Below are 24937 nucleotides of genomic sequence, written 5' to 3' on the forward strand. Positions count from 1 at the left end.
AAGGAACGTAATATACTAACATCACAGTCTAGTATATAGCGCTAACATGTTGCAACTTTTGGCAAGACTGTTCTCGTATCAAAATAAAAATATGAATAATACGTCGCGTCTTTAGATAAGTCGCGATACCATACCAATACGTTGTCAGCTTGTCACAATTAACCACAATAACAGTCATGGCAAATATTGAAGAGGCAAAGCTAGATGTTAGTAATATTAGTTTTAAAATAATACTGTGTCTAATTAACATTCACTGTATTTTATTATAAATGTCTTAATCGAATCGAGTCATTATTACTGTATCAATAAGAAAGCGAAATAATTATAGCCACAAAATTGTTTACTTTATGTCATTGAATGTTAAAATAGTGCATCAATTAATGTTTAGATGTATGACGATTTTGGAGGCAGCGTAGAAGGGGATATGACAGTTCCCAATCAACAAAGAGGCCAGAAACAAGGCAGTGAACCAGAATTCAATACGTTGGATGAACCAATCAGAGATACTGTCGTGAGTATAAACATCATAAACAAATATTAATACTAAAAGTGCATATAGAACCATTCCTAAGTACAGATGCGGTAAATCTTTATAATAGCGTTACCAGAGAATGGCGAATAGCAAGAACAGCCCACCAAAGACACTACGGGATAGCGTGGGAAAGAGAGGATTTGGATGGTGTAGTGACATTCTTAAGACAGTTATGAGTAGTCTATATGCAAAGCATATCAAAAGCCTAAACTAACCTAATCTAATCTGTCACTGATTCGACCTTACGAAAACTCACCTTCTCTCTGCGATGAGTAGGGAAACTCATAGAAATGATATGTATGTGCTGCTCCTTACTGCCGCCTACCGCTTCCACCTGGACAGCGATCCTGGGTCCACCGGCCACCACTTTCACAACAACTTTCAACCTTTATTTCGGTGCGAAATTGGTGACGACATTCAATTTTTATTTTGTTTACGATACATATGACTCTACTAGAAGCCGAGTACGTAAATACAGTACATTTGTACCTTAACGCGGTAACGCAATTGTAAAAAAATACCTTAGGGGCCGTAGATAGTTATTATAATACGCTAAATGGTTTAGGTTTGTTTCTGTGTGTACAGGTAATTGGGCGAGATTCTCCCGAGAGAGGCCCCCCTCACCAATATGTGTTTTTAAAAACTTGGTTCGGTCTTCTTTCTCACGTGAGGTTCGATATTTGCTTCACTCTAAAATATACTATGGCTAGGCCATACTAGAATAGGCCTACAGATAAGCACCACTTTACCCGTGATACCAATATGCCAAGGTCGGTGGTAGGTAGCAGTGATTTCATTATATTTGTTGTATTCAGTGATGATGCTTAGCCCTTGTTCATGTTTCACTCTAACTAATTTAATGTATAGATTGGCTTATTAAATCAAATTCCTGTCCTAGCTACAACCCATGTTTGAAAGATAGGCTATGTTGGAATTGTCGAATGTTCGTACCAATTTTTCATTTTTTTTAGTTGATTATTTAATGACGCTTTATCAACTATGGGGTTATGGAATCAATGATAGGAAAATGGTATTTGGCGAGATGAGGCCGAGGATTCCCCATTGATTACCTGACATTCTCCTTATGGTTGGGGAAAACCTCGGACAAAACCTAACTATATAATCAGCCCAAACGGGAATCGAACCCATGCCCGAGTGCAGCTCCCGATCAGAAGGCAAGCTCCTCTGCCATCTGAGCTGCGGCGGTGGCCAGTTTTTCGTTCTCCATACCATTATTTATTTACAGACTAAAGCTTTCCTTATCACATATGGATTTTATGTTATACCAGAGCAGATGTTACCATGCTTGTCGCTGAATCTGAAATTCGTGGTTTCAGACTCTGCCAAGGGCTATGTATTTTTTAAGGGTAATAAAAATCATTAAAATATGATGCAGTGTAAAACGGGGAAGCTAATATTACAAATTTATGGCAACTAGCTATATGAATCCTGAACCTAAATGAGAGAGCATGAGGCAGAATTTACCGAACTTGCCTTTACTTCTCAGAGGCTGTGCTTGGGCATCAATTCGAATCTCGCTTGACCTGATTACCTGACTGGCTTTATCTGTGAAGCCTGTTACACACATCAGTTAATGACTAAAAGGCAGTCTCAGGACCACCCAATAGCTGCCTAATCTGTACAGATCTCTTCATACACAAGTTGAACCATAGCCTCAATGCTGTCTGATAAAAATCTTCCTCTTTTCTCCATTCAGTTCATATATGTGTGGATGGTTCACGTGGTTCTTTATACAGAGCTATTATTATCATAGGTCCCAGAAAAGAGCAGCCAGCCGCGCCCTGCATGGTTTCTGCCGAGTGCACAACCATTTCTCCGGCACTTCTCCAATATATAACAATACTAACAATAAATGTTCTATAATTTGGACTTATCAAGCTCACAGTTGTTGCTGAAAATGGCTCCCACTTGCCGTCACACAAACTGACATCTTCTGATATACAAATGAACAACACTTTGAAGTTCCACATCATTGATAGCTTGGATTTCTTCTCATATAGGAGTCTTTTAGTTCATCTATAGAATGAGGATTTTTCCTATAAACCCTACCTTTTAGCATTCCCCATAAATAAAAGTCACAGGGTGTTATATCTGGGCTTCGTGGAGACCACAAATTATTACTGATTACTCTCGTACCGAAAATACGCCTCAATTCCCTCATTGACATGGCAGCTGTATGAGCAGTGGCAGTGCTTGTTGGAAATAAACTGACAATCATTCCACATAAGAACACTACGTTTTCTGCTTGATTTTCGATTCTTCACTGAGCCTGTTTCTTTAAATCTTTTAGCGAGTCGTCTAATTGTTTTGACAGAAGGCACAGGTCTGTTTGGAAAGTTTATTCGAAATTTTCGTCTTGTTTTCGCACACGACCTTCTGCCTTTTATGTACATATTGTACATAGTGAGAATTTGTTGCTAGGCATTACCTAAATGCACAATAATCACTAAACTTGATACATTAATGTTGTACACATCTTGAGGAATTGAGAGTTTCATTACACGACTTCTAAGCACACTGAATGCCATATGGCTACTGGAAGTCAATTGCGCGGGAGAAACGGTTAGCGCATGGCGGAAACCACACAGAGCGTGGCTCCGGCCGCTCTTTTCTGGGACCTATGATAATAATAGCTCTGTAATATGTAAATCACATAGATGCTGTAGTTATTGCTTTTGTGTTTTGAATAATGTTCCTATTTTCTAAAGAATCTAACTTGGCCATGAGGCTACTATTAGGTGCACTAGAAAAAGAATCAGCTTCTTGCTAAGCTAAAAAGAGGATGATGTAGCCGAAAAATGGTTCTTTGAAAGTGATAGGGAATTTATCGAATGCATACAATTTCATAAAACGTTTATCTTACTATCTGTGATTGTTATTGTGAGCATGGCTGGAATTGTAATGGATATTTGGGATTTGAATAAAATTTTTATATTTCTTTCCATTTCTGTCTTTATATTCCCTGCATTTAAATTTAACAGGGTGCAGCCTTCTCGTTAATTACTTCATAATTGGTTCCTCATTGCATGAGGCCTAGTCTTGAGACAACAGTGCAATTGATAGTTGAAATGATTCACACATCAATATGATGCCAATGAGTTGTTTGAAATTGTAATGAATAATATATCATTTGGAAAATTACCAAATGTTACAGTTAAGCACTTTAAAATGAGATTGTGTTAAATTAACTGTTTCTGTCTTTATAGTCCCCGCATTTATTAATGACCCCTATTTGTATACGAATAATTATTTTTTATTAAATTGAAATTAAATTATAGATTTCGTTACATGGCACATTTGGATGACGTGACTGTATTGACGGAAAGTGTCACCAGATTTCTCGAATGTCAAGAACGTTTTATGTTAAAAAGGCAGCTGTTTTCTCATATGGTATAAATTTGATTGGAGGTCTGAGAGTTAGCTGCCCTGAAGATTGCAATAATTGCTTGTGAATGTATTCAATGAAATTTTTGATCATGTGTAAGAACTCGTAAGACCATTAATTGAAGACTAGGACACATAGAAGGTCATCACTTAGAAGTGTCAGTTCATTGTATCTGAAGCAGCAGGAAATCATATTCATTTGGAGCACTATATGATGTGCCGCTGTTTTCTTTACAGTTACGGGATCTCAGAGCTGTTGGGGTGAAGTTTTTTCATGTGCTGTATCCCAAAGAGAAGAAAAGCCTGTTGAAAGAATGTGAGTATTTTTAATAATCACGTGTGTTGAATTATTGTTATAGAATATAAGTATATGTTGAGATAAATTATAAAGGTTTAATTACATATTTTATTTTTTTTTAAGGGGACTTATGGGGACCGCTGGTTCTTTGCACTTTCATGGCAATGTAAGTACTTTGGACTTGATAAAGTATGCAATATACAGCATTTAGTGCTATTCAAAAGTTTACCCTTCCCCCCCTCCCCACCCCCCAAACACAGTTTCTTATTATTACATTTTTAATTTTAGAGAGTCCACTATAGTTTTTCGTTGTAATGAATGACAGTATCTTCATTTTAAGATTTGCTTGAATAAAATAGACTGATCATTTTTATATAAAAGTTATGACTACTTTTTTATTTAACATTTTGGAGTGAAATGTTTATTCTGGTGAATATTTATTTAGAAACAATAACTTTTCTTATAGGTGTCTTTAGAAGGAAATAGAAGTTAGAGAGTTTTATGAGAGTTTGACAAACTACAGACGAGAATAATTTTTTTAATCAATAGAAAAGAATGTCTTAAGAACTTATTATGTGGTGCTGTACACTGCTAAAGTGGGTTTATAATTATAGAAAAGGAGGGAGGAGGTTGAATATCTCTTAGAGAAGACCTAAGCTCGCTTCAGCAATCTCCATTCATAAACCATAGATCCTCATAAACTCAAGTGATCCGAGCGAGTCTACATACTGTACATCCTGCTGTGAAGATGGACGAATCGAGTGTGTATGAGGATGTGAAATTGCAGATACTTGTATTATACAAGGAAAAATATCTGTAAAGTTAAATTTCAAGAAAATTAATGTGAGTAAACATTGTGTGCAGGCAACATTTAAGAATTATAGGTCTTCTGAGACTGTTAAAGACAAACCTTGAGGAGGATGACCAGTAGTGTACTTCCAAACAGAAAAGTGCTCTGGCTCTGGTATTTCAGTAGTACTGGCAGTAGTTGCCTTCTTCGTCGTCGCCATCATCATCGTCTGCATCATCATCATCATCATCATCACCACCACCACCATCGTCGTCATCATCATCATCATCATTTTCACAGGAATACTTGTAGAATGTCAGACGAAAATACATTGGTTCGAATTCAGATAAAGAGGTAATAGACCATACTATTTGTTCAAATAAGAATAAAATATGACTTTTTATTATAATTGCAGAATTTGACGTTAGGCCTAATATGAAAATCAGAAAAGTGCCCTGGCACCGCTCGATTTCGAAAAATAGTAAGCTTGGTGCTGCCAGGGTCCACCAGGTCTGAAATACACTCCTGAGGATGACCTCATTTCACAACACCCAATACTGACTAGGCATGCACTTATTCACTTCAATCTATCCAACTCTAGAACGAAATCTCACATAAACAATGCAGTTTGTATCATTCCTCACTTAAGGAATGTGACTGGTTCAAGGTATCTCTATCTACATAGTGACCTCCCCTGAACACGTGTTCTTTCTGAGTATCACAGGGTGTTAGAGAAATACAGTCATCTTATTAAAATATATTACAGTATAACCCCATTTATCGAAACCAAAGGAGTCGTTTAGATAACATGTTTTTTTCCGGATAATCCATGGTTACTGTAGTTACTTTACACTTATAACTGTTTACTATCTATAACGTGATAAGTAAATACATGCAGAATAAATTATCATGCGTATTTTGGTTTCAAATATGTGCATAACATTCAGAATGGAAAATTTATGTTTCAAACAAATATTAAATAACTTTTATGCTAGAAAGTGTTAAATTTTCAAAAATTGAAAAATGGCCATAACTTTTATATGAAAAATAAAAAATATTCGAATGTAGCTGTCATTTATTACAACTTTAAATATCAATTGACTTTTCCTGAATAAATAAGTATTGTTGTTGTTTAGTCAACTGTCCGAAGACAGGTTTGAACCTTAGAAGTGACACCAATAAGGCATCAGTCATGAGGCAACTGAGTGAGAAGATAATGCTGTAGGGTGGTCAGTTCCTTTCCCCTTCTACTGCAACATCGCTGACTAGTAATAAATTATGCTAATCAGACTTCAGATGTATACAAACAATTGTTCTTCCTCTGACACATGTCGTCAAGTGAGATGTACTGGTTGATAATAAATGTACATACAGTATAAGCTAGAATCTCAGACAGGTAATGAATAAATATTAAGAATAAAATTTAAGAAAATGTTTTTCTAAGAGGGATGCTCTAAACTTTTGAGAGCTGCTGTGTATAGCGAAATCAGAACCTAATTTTAAGAGAGATTTAATAAGAGGATTGAAAATCAGGGATATGATTTTCTGAGATTGATTCCAGTTACAGAGAAAACATGCTATTGGTGGTTTGAAAATCCCCAAACTATTAACTTAAAATACTATTAATTATGGATAGTTAAAACGTTATTTATTCTCCCAAATTAAACAAGAAGATGCTGAAACTATATGCCTCTTTGTTTCAGACATTTGTGTGTATTTACGTATCCATGGATATGAAACCAAGCCTTGTCCAAAAACAGGAGAATAAGGTCAATTTTGCATTATGCACATCATTTGAAATCCACTCACAAAATATGCACCTGATTATAAGATCGCTGGGTCATAGTTCTTGCATTACTGTAAATTTGTAAGGTTTTAATTTCTGCAGATTTGCAGCATTTTGCACAATAGTGTAAGACATAACCGATTTCCTGTGAAAGATAATTAGCAATTTTTAGGGAAATTTTCCAAGTGTTGTACAATGTTATCCAAGTTACGACAGTACACCTTTAGCATTTCTTATCTGTAGTACTTCCTGTCACCTTGGAATTTATTCACAAGGTCATGAACATCAATAATACGGAAATCTTTCCTGATATTGTGTTCGAATTTCATGAACCGAATTTGTTTGTTAGAACATAATTATTGCGCATAAATAGACACTGCTCAATACTATGTCTATATACCATTTCAAGCTAGGGTGGGTTGAGGTAATTTCGGTATAAAAAGAGCCCTTTTTAAGTTTAGAGACCATAACCTGTTACCATGATAAAATTTTCCAGTCAGTTTTTTTTATATATTAGCACTGTGACCTTCTAGAATGATTCTATTGCATTTTCAAGTAAGTTGTCCTATCATAATAATAACCCTAAGTTTAACTATACTCAATTTACCCCATGGATAAGGAAATTTAAGTATAATGTGTATTATTGAAGTAAAACATGCTTTAAAGTCCTTATAAAATCAAATTATCCCAACTATAGGTTAGTGTATGTATTCTAGAACAGAATGAAGAGGTTAGGTAGGCGTTTAAGAATTTTAATTATACTTAAAAAGACAAAAAAAATTCAACCAATATTTAAGTTCTTGATAAACGTAAAACATCTCCCATTAAAATCAGGAACAGAAAACACTTTGGATATTTGTCCTTCACCAGTCCATAATTTGTGTACGTGTTCTGGAACAAAAACTAGGTTAGTTACCAATTAACCTATAATTATACCCAAATTACCGCACGTTTGTGAATTGTAATTTACTAACGAACTATTAATGATATATTACTACATTTACTACATGTTCTAAACATATGTAATGTACACATGCATGAATTTGGATACTGTATCACAGTTTTTTTTTTACCAAGCAGTATCAGTGTGATCAAGACAAATTTTTAACAGTCCATGATAGACAATCGTGAAGTAGACAGTATATATTAAAATATTAAATTTTCCTGTGTTTGAAGATTAGGTAAAGTTTTATTCAATAAATTGTAATTTACACCCAAATTACCCCAAGTTTGTAAATTGTAATTTACTAACAAACTATTAATGATATATTACCGGTACTACATTTATTAAAAACATGTTCTAAATATGTGTAATGTACACATACATGAATTTTGTTACTGTATCATTACTGATTTCCCAACAGTATTGCTTTGAATGTAATGGGTCATTTCATAGACAGAAACAGTTATTTTTTTTACCAAGCAGTATCAGTGTGATCAACACAAATATTTAACACTCCATGAGAGCTAATTTTGAAATAGACAATATATATTAAATCAGTATATGTTGAAGATTAAGTAAAGTTTTATTCAATAAAATGTAACTTATACCCAAATTACCTACTATACCCAAATTAGGCTACTCTGACTCCTCCCCTATAAATTATTAACGTGAACACACGCATACAACACCTAATTTCGTTTTGGCTTCTGCTGAGAGTTGTTGTTTTCTAATGCCAGGCGTTTGACAATAAAGTCATTTGACCTCTTGCACTCCAATATTTTTCAAAGATATTATCATGGTCAGCCACTGAAGCACAGATTTTGAGGTGTTCCGAATCCATTTCTTGGTTTGAGTTGCACAATGGGCAATTAGGGGACTGATATATTCCAATTCTATGCAGGTGTTTGGCCAAACAATCATGACCTGTTGCCAATCTAAATGCAGCTACAGAAGATTTTCGTGATAAATCGGGAATTAACTGTGGATTATGATGCAGAGAGTTCCATTTTTTCTCTTGAGACTGTGTTATCAAATTTTGTTTGTTTCTGCTGAGAGTAAGTTAAGCTAAAACACAATCACAGATAGCAGTGTTTTCTCACCAATAACACTTCCTCTCTGTAATCAGTGTGTGAGAGTGTCAGAGCACAAGACTCAAGTTGCCACTTCGTGGTAAGGACGTAATCTAGCCTATTTACCCACCACTTTTTCTTTCCTATTACACGAAGCAAAAAGAAAATGTATTATGATGTTGCAGAAAAAAAATTGATTAAAAAATTTTCGCGGAAATACAGCTTTTCAACATGATACCGGAAAAAGCTGTTTTGAGCATGCCATATGCCTGTCTGTGAATAGCAATTTCTCCCAAACTGTTGGATGGATTTTGTTCATATTTAATATCCAGAAGTTAATTTATCTGAGAATTATGTACATGGTACACGAAACGAACCCCCCCCCCCCCCATCCTGTTGGTGGGTACTTGACTGTTTGCCATTCACCCATAAGAAGTCAGTTGTGTAGATCAATTTACCAACACAGTCATTGTCAAGGATGCGCCTTAAGAGGCTGGTCTACACTACACCCATGATGAGATGAGATGATGGAGGTTGTTGGGATGCCACAAGGGAACCAGAGGTCCCAGAGGAAACCTCTGTGTTACCTGGATCACAGACTTGTCCAACACAAGTTCTTGTAAGTCAGGGATATGCCAGGTATCGAACCTGGATCCACAGGATTATAAGTCCATTGTTGTAGTTACTAGACCACCATGATGACTGTATGTGCAATATAATTTTTAGTTAAAAGTTAATTGGTCTTTATTTGAAATAGCATAAAATCAAGAGTTAAAGTATGGTCACACAAAGCTAACTACAGTATAAAATACTGCACAACTTTCATACTACGATGTGTGAACAACAGTGTAGTTCAGGGTTCCCAGGATTGCAACTGCAGTATTTTTTATGTTGGTTTTATTGAAACTTTTGCAGCATTTATAATTAACACTTTATATTGTTTCTACATATTTTATGCTAGTAGTCAGCAATGTATGCAATGGAGGGGGAAAGGAACTGGCCACCCTAACCCATTATCTCCTGCCCCATAAGTGATACCTTATTGATGTCACTTCCAACCAGTCTTCGGACTGCTGACTAAACATACATACTATGTATTTTAAAGTTTGACATAATAGTTATTTATGAGACAAGTTTGTAAAGGTTCTCTTTTTGGTACGAGTGTAAAGTTTGTCATACATTGTTTTTTCTGCGATAGCACAAATTTACATTAAATAAATATTTCAAGTTGGAGAGGTTATAAGATCACAATGACCACCTCTATGGTGTAGGGGTCAGTATGCTGGTCTCTTACATAGAGGGCCTGGGTTCGATTCCCGGTCGGGTTGAATTTTCTGGTTGAGACTTTTCAAGGTTTTCCCTCAACCGTAAGGCAAATGCCAGGAAATTCAGGCCACAACATCCCTGAATATCACCGGTCTCATTCATCACCGAAATCATATTCATAACAAATCAGTAATACATATACAGTCATCATCTGGTTCACAACAGTGGAACCATTCTCAACAATAGTACACAGGCCTTTGGATTTCACCCAAAAGATTAACTCGCGATATGACCAAAGATGTTAAAGCAAATATAAATAACAGCTAGGGAGAAAAAAAATCAAAGATCATAATGTCATGGCTGTCCAAACTCAGAACCATAAAGAAGTAAATATCCGTAGAATAGCTGCTTGTTTTATTCATGTTAACGATTTCATGGCCATCTAAACCGGGCATATAATCAACAAAGCGGTTAGGAACAGTTGAATGATAAACCTTGTTACAATGAGTACTAGGCCTACATGTAACTTCAGAATAATAAAGGCTAACATGTAGATATGAATGTTAAATTTGTTACTTATTTGTGTTATATGTAATATTTAAGTATTGAAAGATTGAGGTAATGCATTAATTTCTTACTGAATGTACATTGAATATTACATTTTCTTTGACAGTGCGTAAAGTGATTATGCACTTTTTTTACGCACTAATGTTTTAAAGGCTCACTTTAGCACTGATAACAGTGGGTAAAATGCAACTTTATGCACTATCGTAGAAAAAGTAAAATGCACAGTTTTATTTAAACAGAGTAAGTGTAATGATTATACTTCCCTTCACCTTCTGTAGTATAATTTCAAACAGGAGAGTTTCCCTACACTTTATGATACTGATGCTTTTGGTTATTGTTTTATTATTTAAGTATTCTGGTGGCTTTATAGCGTCGACTTTGAATACCAATTGAATCTATAGAGTGTTTGTATATTGTTATTATGTACACTATGATTATTAACAATGTTAACTGGAGCTATGCATCTATAATGAACACCGATCAAAATACCCCTCATTTCTCGTGAAAAACAACAACTGAATAGACTACAGTGGACTTTATGTTGTCAGCAAACAGCTGGATACATTAAGAAGATTGATTTAACTGGCGCTATGTCATTCAAAGGTTAATTGGACCTACTTCACTTTGAAGTGGCCCAGCGAATTAAGTTCCATAAATGCTAGTATAATAAATTTGTGTAATTCAACATTGTATTCTTTTTTGTAACAGGATTCTACAAGGTTCTACAGATACGGCTGATAATTCAAATGATGGAGGACCAGAATTTGCTGAAGTTTTTGTGATTGTATGGATTGGATCCATGATAGTAACCTTAAATTCCAAACTGCTTGGCGGAAATATGTAAGTATGAAATGAGATTTCAAAGATTCTCTTTTCTGAAAAGTAAACTGATTCAAATTGGAAACGAAGCATCTAACTAAGAGAATTGGGGCTCAATTCACAGCATTAGTAGATTAACCATAGCTCAGTGGATGAAGTGCTGTGATACAAATTTCATCTGAAATTCTCAGTATTTCTGCTATTCTCATTCCACAATTGCTCCATTACCACTATTTTATCATCTCATTGTTACTGAATAGTCCATGTAAGTGAAAGTCACGATATTTGAGCGAAATTTGAGGACTAGATGCCTTAGCATTCCTGAAATAAAAATAATATGAAGATCATTTCATAAGTCTTAAATTTGCAGCAATGGAAATCCTCTATATGCGTTTAAAGGTCATTGGAATGTGTATCATAATGCTATCACCATATGGGACCTGGGCACAGGAGCCATTGGGCCAGAGGAAATTGAAAGATGCGTAAATAGAAATCATAGTTTTATTAAAAGATGGAAGATAGTGAAATGAACAGATTTTTAAGGAAGAAGAGGAAGAGGAAGAAGATGTTGAATAGACATTAATTCTATTCTTCAACGAATGAACAGAACTGAGTGGGAGAACAACACAACTGTGCAATTGCCTAATGAGGGATCATAAATGATCCTATGACTTTTAGTATCTCTTCTGGTGTCTTCAACATCACTGCTTCCATATATATATATATATATATATATATATATATATATATATTCCATTCAGTAAAAGAAGAGATTGATTACATCTGCCTTTGTATGAGGGAGGTCTGGGGTTCGATCCCAGGGTTGTTACCTTGACTTGAGTTTTTTGTGGTTTCCCAAATCTCTCCAGCTGAATGCTGAGATGGTATCAATTACAAACATCATTATCCGCTTCCTTCCCATTCCTAAGGCCACCATATACAGAAAGCTAAATTGAGTTACGCAAGCCAAGGAAAAAAGTAGCTCTAATGCAGTTATATGGACTGGTACACCCAGAGCGCTATGCTAAGCCAAGATAAGCTAAGCTACGCTAAGCTGAGTTACACAGATCGCCTAGAAGGCGATTTTCTTAGTTGTAGCTAGCTTAGCATATGCGCATAATCAGGTGTTGGGAGGCATCTAGCAGACTGTTGTGTGTAAATTTTGTGTAGGCCTACTTTAATAATTATTTTATTGCTTTGCGTACTAATTATCATGGAAGGCAGACCAAGGGAGAAAAGACTAATTAAAGGAATACAAAAATATTCCTATCTCTATGACATAACCTCAAATTATTATAAAGAGACAACCAGGAAAACAACTGTTGGCAAGAAATAAGTGAAACTCTTGGAACTGATTGTATGAATAATTTATTCTCTTGCATAATTATTATTATACCCTAATATTATAATTTGGGTACTACTTATTAATTCAGTAATATGTTTTTCATTTCATGAAATAAATTTATTACATTACATTAAAGTTTATATTGCTAACTTAATGACATGCTCATTTTGAACGGTCAGTCTTTATTTCGGCCTCTATGAACATAAGCAGTCAGTTTCTTTCTCTTTCTTCATCTTCCACAACAGCAGCCTTCCCTTCAAATATTAAATAATGCAGCCATCATTTTAAAACATCTGTCTAGTTTAACTTGGCTACCGTTTCGTGTCATAGCACATCATAGCTTAGTATCAGTTAGCATAGCTTAGCTTTCTATGTGGTAGCCTCTACACTCTGTTATGTTTTTTCATAGTCATCTTCTACGACAGGTTGGCCATCTGTAGGAGAAGCATTGCAACTAAATGAGCTCCTCTCCATCAACAGGGAACTGCAGTAAAGGCAAACCACTGAAGAGTGAAAAAAAAAAACACTAACAAAAAAGGGGGAGGGGGAATTAAGATTGATTAAAAGTAGGTGCTGAATTAGGAATTTAGCTGTCTTAGGTGATGCTTTAGTTCAAGCATTCCAGAATTTCTTAATGTCTGTTTAAGTGCTCTGTGTCCAACACTTATTGGAAGACTAATAAAGAACTTGGACATTGTGGGAAGTTTGAGCCATCCTTTAGCCAGAGCATTAAGCCTCTATGTTACTTGTAATGCCATTGTGTCCAGGGATCTGCAGAATTAAGGAAAACTAGCCAACAATTCATTCAACAATAACACACTTGTTTATAGTAATTGAGGCTGGTTTGAAGATGCTGTGTATTGAGGATAACCTGCACATACAATCTTCACAGGAAAAATTTTATGTAATGTATCACTATTTCTTATTTCAGATCATTTTTCCAGAGCGTGTGTGTCCTTGGTTATTGCTTACTTCCTACAACTATAGCTCTTATTGTCTGTAGAGCAATTCTTCTGATGGAACAATCATTATTTCTCTTCATTGTCAGATTTGTAGTAACCATGGTGGGATTTGCTTGGGCAACATTTGGTAAGTATAAATGTATGTCCATTATTTCAGAGGGTTTTTCCAAAGAGTTAATGGAATGGGATAACTTAATGAGGGGCACATACATAGAATATTTTTTTTTCTCTATTCATTTTGGTAATTGATAAGTACAGGAACGTCATTTCGTAGTGCTATAGCAATAACATCTTTAGCAAAACTTCTGGCTTCTGTTGCATTCACACAATTATAAAATACGATAATTTGGTCCAGGGAGCATCCGTTTTTTATGCAAAGATATTTCGTTTGACTTGTTTCTTAAATGAAATTACGAAATGGCGTTCCTGTACTTAACATTTAATTTTTTTTCCTCCTCTATTCATTGCTATTTGTTGTTATATTATTTCTGTGAGTTCTACACACAAATGAGGATTTTGGTTGTAAAATTAGACAATTTCAGTCTCTGTAGATTCTGAGATGAGCATCTTAATGCATACATGTTCACTCTTCGTGAATTCACGAAGGTTTCATTCAGTATTTGAGAAAAATGAGTAAATAATCAGTCTGAAAATTATGGTCAGTTTCAGAACCATATGGTCAGTCAACACTTTTTTCACTTGAAAGAAAAGTTTCATAACTAGAATTTACCTGTGATTGAGGTTCTGACTGATACATCTATTATTAGGCAGTACATCTCATTTGATGATGTGTCGTAGGAAGAACAATTTTATTGCTGCATAAATCTCAAATCTGATTAGTGAACAATGTTACTAGTCTGCGATGGGTATGGTTCTGAATATAACAGAGCTCAAACATTAAGCCAATCTTGAGAGTGAGTATTGTGACATTACCAAAAAACTGAATCAGTCTTTGACATGCCACTTATTTTTATGTGTGTTTATCTATCGTTTTGTGTGAAGCCTTTTCCACTGGACTGTAATATGGTTTTTCCTCACAATGCCGTAACTGGTTGATTCATTTGATAAAACTACACATAAAAATTAATTTTGAAATCTGGAGGGGAAGAAGGTTTCAGTGCACACAAACACATGCTTATGCCCATGCTTGCAGCCATGCACTCTCTCACTCACACACGCTAACACAATGTACCACAAAACATGCACAGTACACAGTCAGTGATAAAGGAAATATTGAATGTTCAGTACATAAAATTCGGCAATATTTCGTGGTTTAGGAATAAACATGTAACAAAATTTGTAACATGGAGAAGACATCTTTGACAAAATAAAACTATTAAATTCAGTTACTCGAATTTACCCTTGAACAATGCATACCATTCAGCACAATCATGCTATTTATATATTTATATGCACTGAAGTTAACGAAATGGCCTTAACTACAGTACCGGTACTTATGTAATTATGTCTTATGTGAGTTAAAAATACAAGGTCCAGCAGAATGATCTCCCCTGTTTGAATTGGCTGCCGCACAGGTTTCTTGATAGTTTTGCTTGAGTGGTATATATCTTTGAGGAGCACAAGTCATGCCATTTCAGTTACCATCATAGCGAGGACAGCTGAACATCGTGCATTTTGTTGTTGAAGTATGTTAAAAAAAATGGCGATTCTGTGATTGTAAAGCAGCATCAGTTTCGTTTCCATTTTAGAGTAGGTCGACACGAAAGAATTCCTGATGAGAAAACCATACTGTTATGGGTGAGAAATTTCAGACAAAAGGTCCAATTTTCAAACAGAAGTTGTCCGGTAGATTTCACAACGTTTGGACTCCTGAGAATATCACAGCTGTGAGGCATGCTGTTACCACATCTCCATGATACGACATTCAGCCATTGAACATGCTCTGGTATTGGGAATATCTGAACGGTGTCAGACGAATCTTACACCTAGACCTACAAAGTTACGATGGTAACCGCCAAGATGCTTGCGAGAACATATTGGAAAAAATTTTCCAGTAGCGCTTGGTAGTGACTAACTTGTAAGATTATTCTCATTTGTCGGGCTGTGTCGACAAACAAAATCTTCAGTATTGAGCCCAGAAAATCCTCGAAAAATGCATTAGCGACCTCTTCACAGCGAGCGTATTACTGTTTAGTGTACTGTTGCACAATTTGGAATAAAGTCATACTTTTTTTTGGGAAAAAGGACGCACAGTCACTGTTTCAGGAGTGTATAGCTCATGAGAGCAAGCATTTGGACGATATTTTCTTTAAAACAAAGTGATATCAAAATGGCAAGCATTCTTCTGTAAGATGGTAAACTAAAATTTTGAATGGGATCTATGTTGTTCTTTTGATTTATGTTTCAAATTGGGGAGATCTTTCTGCCGGACCCTGTATAAAAATAATAATGCTGTAATGGTAAATCGAAAATTATGTTTACTTCAGTATTTGAACCATCAAGCAACATAATAGCCACCAGCATTGCCAGCATAGCTCATGCGGTAGCTCATTTGCCTGCTGATCTGGAGTTGCACTTTGGCATGAATTCGATTTCTGCTTGGACTGATTACCTGGTTGGGTTTTCCTCAACCATAGGACGAATGTCAGGTAATCTAGTGAATCATATGCCTCATCTCACCAAATACCATCTCACTATTACCAATTGCATAGATTCTAAATAACCCAGTAGTTAATACAGCATCGTTAAATAAGTGAAAAAAATGAAGGAAGATAATTTTGTCACACTGAATAAGTGCTATATTAAGGTCAGTATTATTCCAGTGAGATTTTGATTAGTTCTCTTGCCACATTATATACTGTGAAAGAAATGTGAAGAGTTGAAACCACTTTCAGAGGCAAATATATATATATATATATATGAAAGATTTATTAGAATAGATACAGCAATTGTTGAGCTATTTTTCAACATATTCCCCACCGGAATTGAGACGTATCATACCATGGGATCAACAGAGAGATGCAGACAGCTGTCACACTCTGGTTCTGATTTCAGGCAGCAGACTTCTATGACACAGGAATACAAAAATTGATTCCAAGGTATGACAAATGTCTCAATTCCGGTGGGAAATATGTTGAAAAATAGCTCTAATTGTTACATGTTCCAATAAATCTTTCCATGAAATTGTGTTTTCTGTCTATAAACTTACTTTCTGGACGGCCCTCGTATAATCATTTATATTTATTTCATTGTTATTAGTAATTATTTTAGAATTATTTGCATATACATTTGTCAGAAGAAGTCATGCAATCTTAACACTAACTTACCTTTACTGTAAGATTTGTGTTATTTGGTTGAATCAACAATATTTTTCCTTGTAGGCTACTACAAGAGACTTCTTCATTTTACTGCCATTATTAAGTGAAGGAAACTTTTGGTATGAAAGGAGGAATTCTAGTGAAGGAGGTCAGTTTTGTCAAAAGGATTTATCATCACTGCACATAGTACAGCACATGGACAATACACAGCATACACATATTGCGCAATATAACGTGCACAGTGAACAATGCAACATTCACAGTACTTATTCATACACTCTCTTTATCATGTGCATATTTTCACAGTGGCTCGTACTCACTCAGAATCTAAACTTTAGGCAGATTATTGTAATACACTTAATGACACAAATCTATACTATTTCGAGATGAGAGGATATTCCATTAATTTCTTTCCAGTATGGCATGTGAGAGTAGCCAAACAGAAAAGTGGCAAGGGCTTATCAATGTGCAAGTGTGAGGATTTCTTTGATAATAAGAATTTTCTTTACTTCTTAAAAAACTTCCTGCATTTTAATTGTTCCTTTTATTTTCCTGTTTCCACACAGCATCCATGGTGTTTCTTGGAGACAGTCAACCTGCTGGCAGGAAAGCGCTGGCAGTATATCCTATGTTTCTGTTTTATTTTGTTATCTCATGGTTAGTGATATCACATTCTTGATCACCAGAGCAGTATAACTAATCTGTGTGTTCAGTTTGGACAATATCCCTGTGTGATTCAAGTGAATGGATGTGACACAAGCTAGATACTTCAGAATTGCCTCCTGCACAATTTGAAACGCATTCATCACTACTACAGCAATTTATCTTCTGTATTTAAATTTAAGGTATCATTCCATATTTTACAGTAAACTCTCATTTCAGTTTAAGATTTTATTTTTTGCTTACTTAACATAGCATGTAGATATTACCATCCAATTAGTAAAATAGGAACATCAATAATGCCTACCAGAAGAAAACGAAATTATTCGTCAGTAAAATTGAAACTGTTGTGTTTCCTAGATATGAGTAACTTATAATGATTATAATGTAGTGGCCTATAAAGACATTTTATAGAATGCAATGAGAATCATTCTTAATTGTCGAGTGGTTACTTTGCTAATTGATAACAATTATTTTTTTTTTATCCAATGCCACCAGGTTGTCTTTTCGACATTTTTGGTCTTCTCTCCTGGCCGTGGCTTAGTTGTAACCCACTTCTGAGGTTAGGGTGCCTGGAAGGCGGAGTTACATTACCCCGATGATGTGATAGGATGATTATGATAATGTGGTGCCAGGAGAGGTCTTAAATCTAAACTTAACCTAAATTCCAGACCATAGACGAGCACAGGAATAATCCCCTTTAAGGAAAAATTCCTGTGCTCTAACCGGGGAATCGAACCCGGGACCTCATGAACTATAGCCAGAAGCTCTGACCACTAGACCATGAGGCTGGTCGAAAAAGGTAGGTATTAGATAATTATTAGATGCCAGAGGCAAACGATTTTTAAGGGAAATGAAGATAGAATTGTTACCTTTCAACAATTACCAGTGATCTATATATATATATATACCACAGGGTGGGCAAAATAAAATTCCCGCAGAAAATAAATATGAAATATATGTATAAGACTGATGTGGAAATGACTCTGACAATGCAGGAAACCGTGAGTTCGATGCAACAATGGATTACTGTCACATGTCCGCGAATGCGCATCTCGTGCATGCTCTGTCCCGAGCTTCGCTGTATCATTATGTTTGAGTGAGTGAGAGGAGTAGACGTGTTTAGTGGCCAGTTGAATGCAACAGAAAGTGGTGCTCACGATAAAACAACACGTGTTCATTGTCGGGTGTTACGTGAAGCACACTTCATGGAAAAGGTGTGCGGAACTGTTTGCACAAGAGTTTCAGACTGGTGTTCAGTGAGGAGAAGACAATCAGTAGAGGCAGTGCAATCTCCTGGCCACCTCGATCACCTGATCTTTCTCCCTGCGATTTTTACCTGTGGGGGAAATTGAAAAGTCAGGTATAGTCAAATAATCCTCACACAGTGGAAGAGCTACAGCAGAACATTGAAAACGCTATTGCTGCTATCCTTCAGGCAAAGCTGCTACGTGTGTCTCACAATTTGATGAAGCTAGCACAACACTGCATCGACGTCAACGGTGGCCATTTCCAGCATCTTCCGTGATGTTCATTAACACAGGTCAGTCTTAAACAGTCTTATAACTATAAATATTTATAAATGTAAATATTACAGAGTTTCCGGGCCAGTTTTATTTTGCTCACCCTGTATATGACACTTGTGTCCTTAGTGACAAAAATCCAGAGAAAAAAATCGTTCTCCAATAATGCAGATTTTTGAGCAGAGATAAAAGAGAAGAATAGTCGATAACTTTCGTGTGTTTTTTTACTGTAGTTTTGATCTGTAACTTTCAGATTATCATCAGTTTGGTTTCAAAAAAGATCAGATGTAAGGTCACTACTACTGCAGGATTGATAAAGATGTCATTCTTTCCTGTGAGATCCCAGATTGAAATTTAACTGCAAAAACGCTTTTTTAATTCCAAGTGGTTAGCAAAAATGCGTCAGTATTATTGTGATCCATGAAGTAAAGTAAGGTAAGATACTTCTTACATACGAAATGTTCTTTTCCAGACAGCTTTCTTCATATTTATTAATATGCTTTCAACTTTTGGTATGGTTCTTGTATACAAATTTAACCGCTAATCCAGCAGAATTCGACCAAATTCTCGCAAAATGGTTTAAGTCTTCGTGCAGTTTTAATAAATCAGTTACCAACGATAATATTAATCAAGTCCAGACTATATCTTCTTCAGATTGTGCTCGATACTTCATTGAATAGGCAATATTGTATGGAGTGTGAAACAGCTTGAGCCAGACAATTCTTTCCAAACGTTTTTCACTTCCAGTCCTAGATTATTTATTATATTCAGGTGGCCCAAATTTAGTTTCTGGATCTGTACTAGTAATGGTCTTGCCAAAGTTCTATAAATTTTGAGCCAAGTATGTTTTTGCACTACAGAGGGTTTAAAAATTGAATTATTTATAATCTTTATAAATTTTAATATAATTAAAAGAATTAACTTCAAGCATTAATTATTGACAGAATTTTATTTCTGGCATGATCTTTTTTAGAGAAAGCCCATAGCTTTGGTTTTATTTATAGATATCTCGAGATTAAATGACCTGGATACTTGTTATGAGTTGTGGATGGCATGTGTTAGTTAATAAGAATGTCATAGTCTATAAAAGATCATGTTCCAGAACAAATAATCATGGGTACTGACCAGTTGACTGCTGTCCTCAGGTTCACATGCCTCAGCAGAGGTGAACAATCATTAAACTACTATGAGGGTAACATGCGGTTAGCACGATGCTCCCTCCAATCAATATAACTGGTTCGCAGAACCTGAATTTGCGATCATGATGTTGGGTGGACACCAATTCCATACACTGACTGGCCAAAATTTCATAAGAAAATTTCTTACCCCAAACTAACACTCATTCCGTTACGTGAATCAAAATATGATGCCTAAGACATGGGACATTCCAAAACAAATAATAGTCACAAATTACAAAGTCCTTAATAATAACCATAGATCTGTAAAAATTGGGACCAACATTTTTCAATGGTAGCAGATAAATAGAGGATAAAACAAGGTTGCATGCTGTCACCATTTATTATTTATATGGAAAATTTAATTGACCAATTGAGCTTAGGATTTTGTGGAGGAATAATGACCAATCACCTTCGAAATGTAGTTAACATGGTCTTTGCTGATGATGCTATAATTTACTGCAGGGGTTCCCAACCAGTGTGTCACATAGCCCTATGGAGTGTGTCGCGAAATTTTAGAATTTAAAATTAAATTTTATGCCATCCAGAAAGTCTTCTTACAACGCATTTTTTTTTTTATTTACAACGAAGTCTTTGATATATGATACATTTTATTTTGAGACAGACTTTACCAATGAAATGTGTAACATCTACAACAATGCATGCTCAGTTTTAATTTTTCTGCCTGGCGATAATTCGAATGAAAGTGAACAACTGCAACAATGCTTAGTAATTCGTTTACTCAGGATTAAAGATATAAAATGGGTCGGAGTGCCTATGTAGGGTCCCAAAGAATAGAGGTTGGCCAGAAGTTTGCTCAGGAGTAGAGAGTGTGCCATATCTAAAGGTACGGTCACACGTCGCTACTTTTGCAGCGCTACTTTTATACTGCAGCTGCAAAAGTTGCGTGTCGTGTTCACACGTAAGCCAGAAGTAGCGCACTGCACGCTACTTTTCATGCTGCGCAACCCGAGTGCTGCAAAAGTTGCAACTGGAGGTTGCGAGTCTGTTCACACGCAAGGCGCTACTTTTGCAACCGCAGTCATGCTGCAGGTTCCCATCTCCGTGTTGACTTCGCAATATACATTTTGTGGTTATGTTCGCATTATTAAGAAACTCATGCGAAAGCTTCCTTATCTATTATTTGCTTTTCTGTCGTATCTAGTATTCAGAAATTGACATTATTTTTACTATAAAGCTTTTAAAAACGCTTATATACTTAAATGATAACCAACAGTATATTCACGTAATCAATGTTGGCAACCCTCCTGTTTGGAACTACGCTACGGAAAATTTAAAAAATGAATTATATCGTCACCAATTATGCTCAGACTGTGTTGTGTATGTAATAACTGTTACAAATAATTTATTTTCATCACATTTAACATTAAAATATATCCAAACAATAAAAGTATCAATGACACATTTGGGTGGTAACACTGGTTGCAACTGCAGCAAAAGTTTCAACAAAACCAGTATCAAAAATGCTGTGGCTGCAACCCTGAGAACCCTGTTCACATGTCGCTACTTTTAAGTTGTGCGCAGCATGGAAAAGTAGCGGGCAGCAGGTTCGGCAGCCGCTACTTTTCGGGTTGCACCGTTGTTCACACATCGCAGTACAAGAGTTGCGCAATTTTTTGTACTGCGTCGCTGCAAAAGTAGCGACGTGTGATCGTACCTTAAATGAGAGCAACTGTGTCTTCTTCCCAAAAAATGAATGCTCTCCGTAGACTCGATCAGAGGCAAAGATTGACTCCTCTAGCTGTGATGTCTTCTGCTTGACCTTTTATAATGGGTAATATTATCCCATACAGTATTGACCTGATACTAAAAGCCTCTAGCAGTTAAAGTGAGAACTGAAGGTCGATGGCAGAAAAACATTCGAGAGAACAGTTCACGTTAATAGAGAGAGAATCTCGCTATATAGCCTCAGATTCTCGGGTAGAAGGATTTTGCATGTATTACTACACTGCGATCAGTTATGCTTTCCCCCGTGGCACAGGGTTTTTCCTATGAGTGAGCCCCCCCCCACCCCACCCCACGTTTGCCGCGCACTGGAGGGAGTAGCAAGGCTGCTTGCTTGTTGACCTTGCTGAATGTCACTGTCGTTCCCAGGTGTGTGTTGTGTTGTTCGTTTCTTAATTGGATAGTATACATAAAGTGTATTATGCCTTGTGAGTTTACAACAGCACAGCGTGTCTTTATTTACGATTCATGTATGTTAACTCAGCTCGTGAAGTTTGAAGATGGTATCAAGAAAGATTCCTGGATATAGATGCTTCAGGTCATAAAACCGTCTATAATCTTTATCATAAATTTTAGGAAACTGGAAGTGTCCAGCCTAAGAAAACAAGCATAGGGTTCTCACTGAAGAAAGATTACATGACATTCATAATCGTTCAGAATTTTCTCCTAGAAAATCTCTTTGTGGAATTTTCATATGGGTCTGTGCAAAAGGCTACAAAATTATTGCACTTCAAGCCGTATAAAATGTCTGTGCCATGTGCTCTTCAGCCAGGTGACCCTGTACATAGACGCACATTTTGTGTGGCGAATGAAGGCAGGCAGTTTCAACACCTCATTTGATAATTTGGTAGTAATGAGTCTCTTAAATTTGTTTGTGTATGGTTGGTTTGTTTTACCCTCCCACTAATCACCGAGGCCTGGATAACGAGTGACATGCTTGCCCACTCTGGTGGAAAGCAAACTGATTGCTCTGTATTTAGCACGGGATTGACGCTAAAGAAAAGAGTGATGTAAATGGAGCCAGCATAATACATAAGCATGTCACATAGAAACATGAATAAGAAAAAATGATTGAGCAAACAGAGCCGTGATGTCATGCAGATTGCTAGCTTAAAGGATAAGAAAAAGAGAACCAGCGATTCTAATAAGACTACAGCATGCTAAGCAGGCACTTGGAGGTGGTTTGCAATAGGTTAATATCGAAATAAATGTGAAAGTGATATGAATAGAAAGGGACTGGCTCAAATCTATTTTAGAATGGCTCCACATAACTCCTGTGATTGGGGAAATGAGTAAATATGTACAAGAATTCGAAATCCTCTCCAAACATTAATTTTTGACACCTTGTAGTTCAGAGATATATAATGTGTCTTATTTGCTGTTACTGCAAACTATACAAAAATTAGATGCCCGAGTTCCATGAGTTATAACAACACAGTACCTAGCCAGCCATTCCACATGAATAGGCTTCTGTCATAGTGTATTTCTTTATACAAAATATAGATTCTAAAGACAGCATCGTTACTTACACTGCAACCTGCCACTGATTTCTGTTTCGTACATAGTCTCTTTCTAGTTGGTATTTGTACTATATAAATTCAGTGGATATAAAATATCTTCCTTCCTCTTCTCTATTTCCTACAAGGTCTGCCTTGTACTACCCAACACAAGTTGGAAAACTTTATTTTTGTATCTCCCCAAACTTTACTTTTGTATGACCATCATTTACTTAAGTCTCATTAAGGAAATATATTTATTCTTCGATTTCCTGCCTATACATTTCTTGGTAGATCTCGATAATTAGATCTACATATAAAATCTCTTTATCAACCATGCTCATAATTCGAAATTTAGTTCTTCCAAGAGTTTGTAAAACATAAACCTTCTGATATTTGACAAACTTTTCTTAATTTATACTTTTAAGGACTCTATCAATAAAAATCCGTGCTTCTTAGGAGGAGAAGATTGTTTTAGGGTACTCCATATTTTAGATAACAAAAGAAAGATTGTACACAGAAAAATATTAAGATTAGCAACACACAACCTCACTCTGACATGTTGAACTACTGCTTTGAGTAGGTGGAGGTGGCCAATCGAATTGTGATGTTCATGTGATTGTGACATGACACTACCACAGTTCAGTGGATTAAGTATACAGATATATTATTTTATCTCGTAACACTTCTGTATTTGCCTTCGTTTAATAATATGTGCAATCTTTTATGCCAAGAGTTGATCAGAAAGAAAATTTTACAATACTTTTATTACAGAGGCAAGATTTATTATACGAAATTGATATGGATGTGTGTCCCAAAAAACTGAGGCAATCACTCCTACAGCAGAAGAATAAAATTAACTTCCTCTTCCTCAGTGAACCAGCAGGTTTCCATTTCATAATTTGCTCTTTTACTTTTAGGGAGTGAAGTGATGGAGCTATTTTTTCAAGAATAACAAAAGTAAAAAAATATATTATATAGTGACCTGTTCTTTCTTCACAAAAGCATGTAGCTCATCACATTCACACCACCACAACATATCTCCTGCTGCACAGGATTTAAATCATATTACAATGAGCGCCAGAACCCTCAACTGAAAATGTCTGTGACATTTGACCTTTCACCAAAAATCGTAATTTTTCCTTTTAGGGTATATAACTTGTTTTCTGATCAACTTAGTTGGTTATTAGTCAACGATTTAACATTCGAATAAAATGAGAGTTTACTGTTTTGAACATTTAAATGTGTGTAAATTATATGAATATTAAAAACAATA

At 35.8% G+C, this 24937-nt stretch overlaps 1 protein-coding gene across 1 annotated transcript; it reads left to right on the forward strand.

Moving 5' to 3' along the window:
• Positions 1 to 72: 72 nt before the first annotated feature.
• Positions 73 to 18330, forward strand: LOC138715261 (protein YIPF6). Its single transcript, XM_069847989.1, has 7 exons — positions 73 to 206; positions 389 to 511; positions 4175 to 4253; positions 4359 to 4401; positions 11366 to 11497; positions 13753 to 13910; positions 17628 to 18330. Exons 1-7 carry the CDS (start codon positions 177 to 179, stop codon positions 17738 to 17740), a joined length of 678 nt encoding a protein of 225 aa, XP_069704090.1. The 5' UTR covers positions 73 to 176; the 3' UTR covers positions 17741 to 18330.
• The last annotated feature ends 6607 nt before the right edge of the window (positions 18331 to 24937 follow it).

This window comes from Periplaneta americana, chromosome 15, assembly GCF_040183065.1.
Source record: "Periplaneta americana isolate PAMFEO1 chromosome 15, P.americana_PAMFEO1_priV1, whole genome shotgun sequence".
In the NCBI taxonomy this organism is placed as follows: Eukaryota; Metazoa; Arthropoda; class Insecta; order Blattodea; family Blattidae; genus Periplaneta; species Periplaneta americana.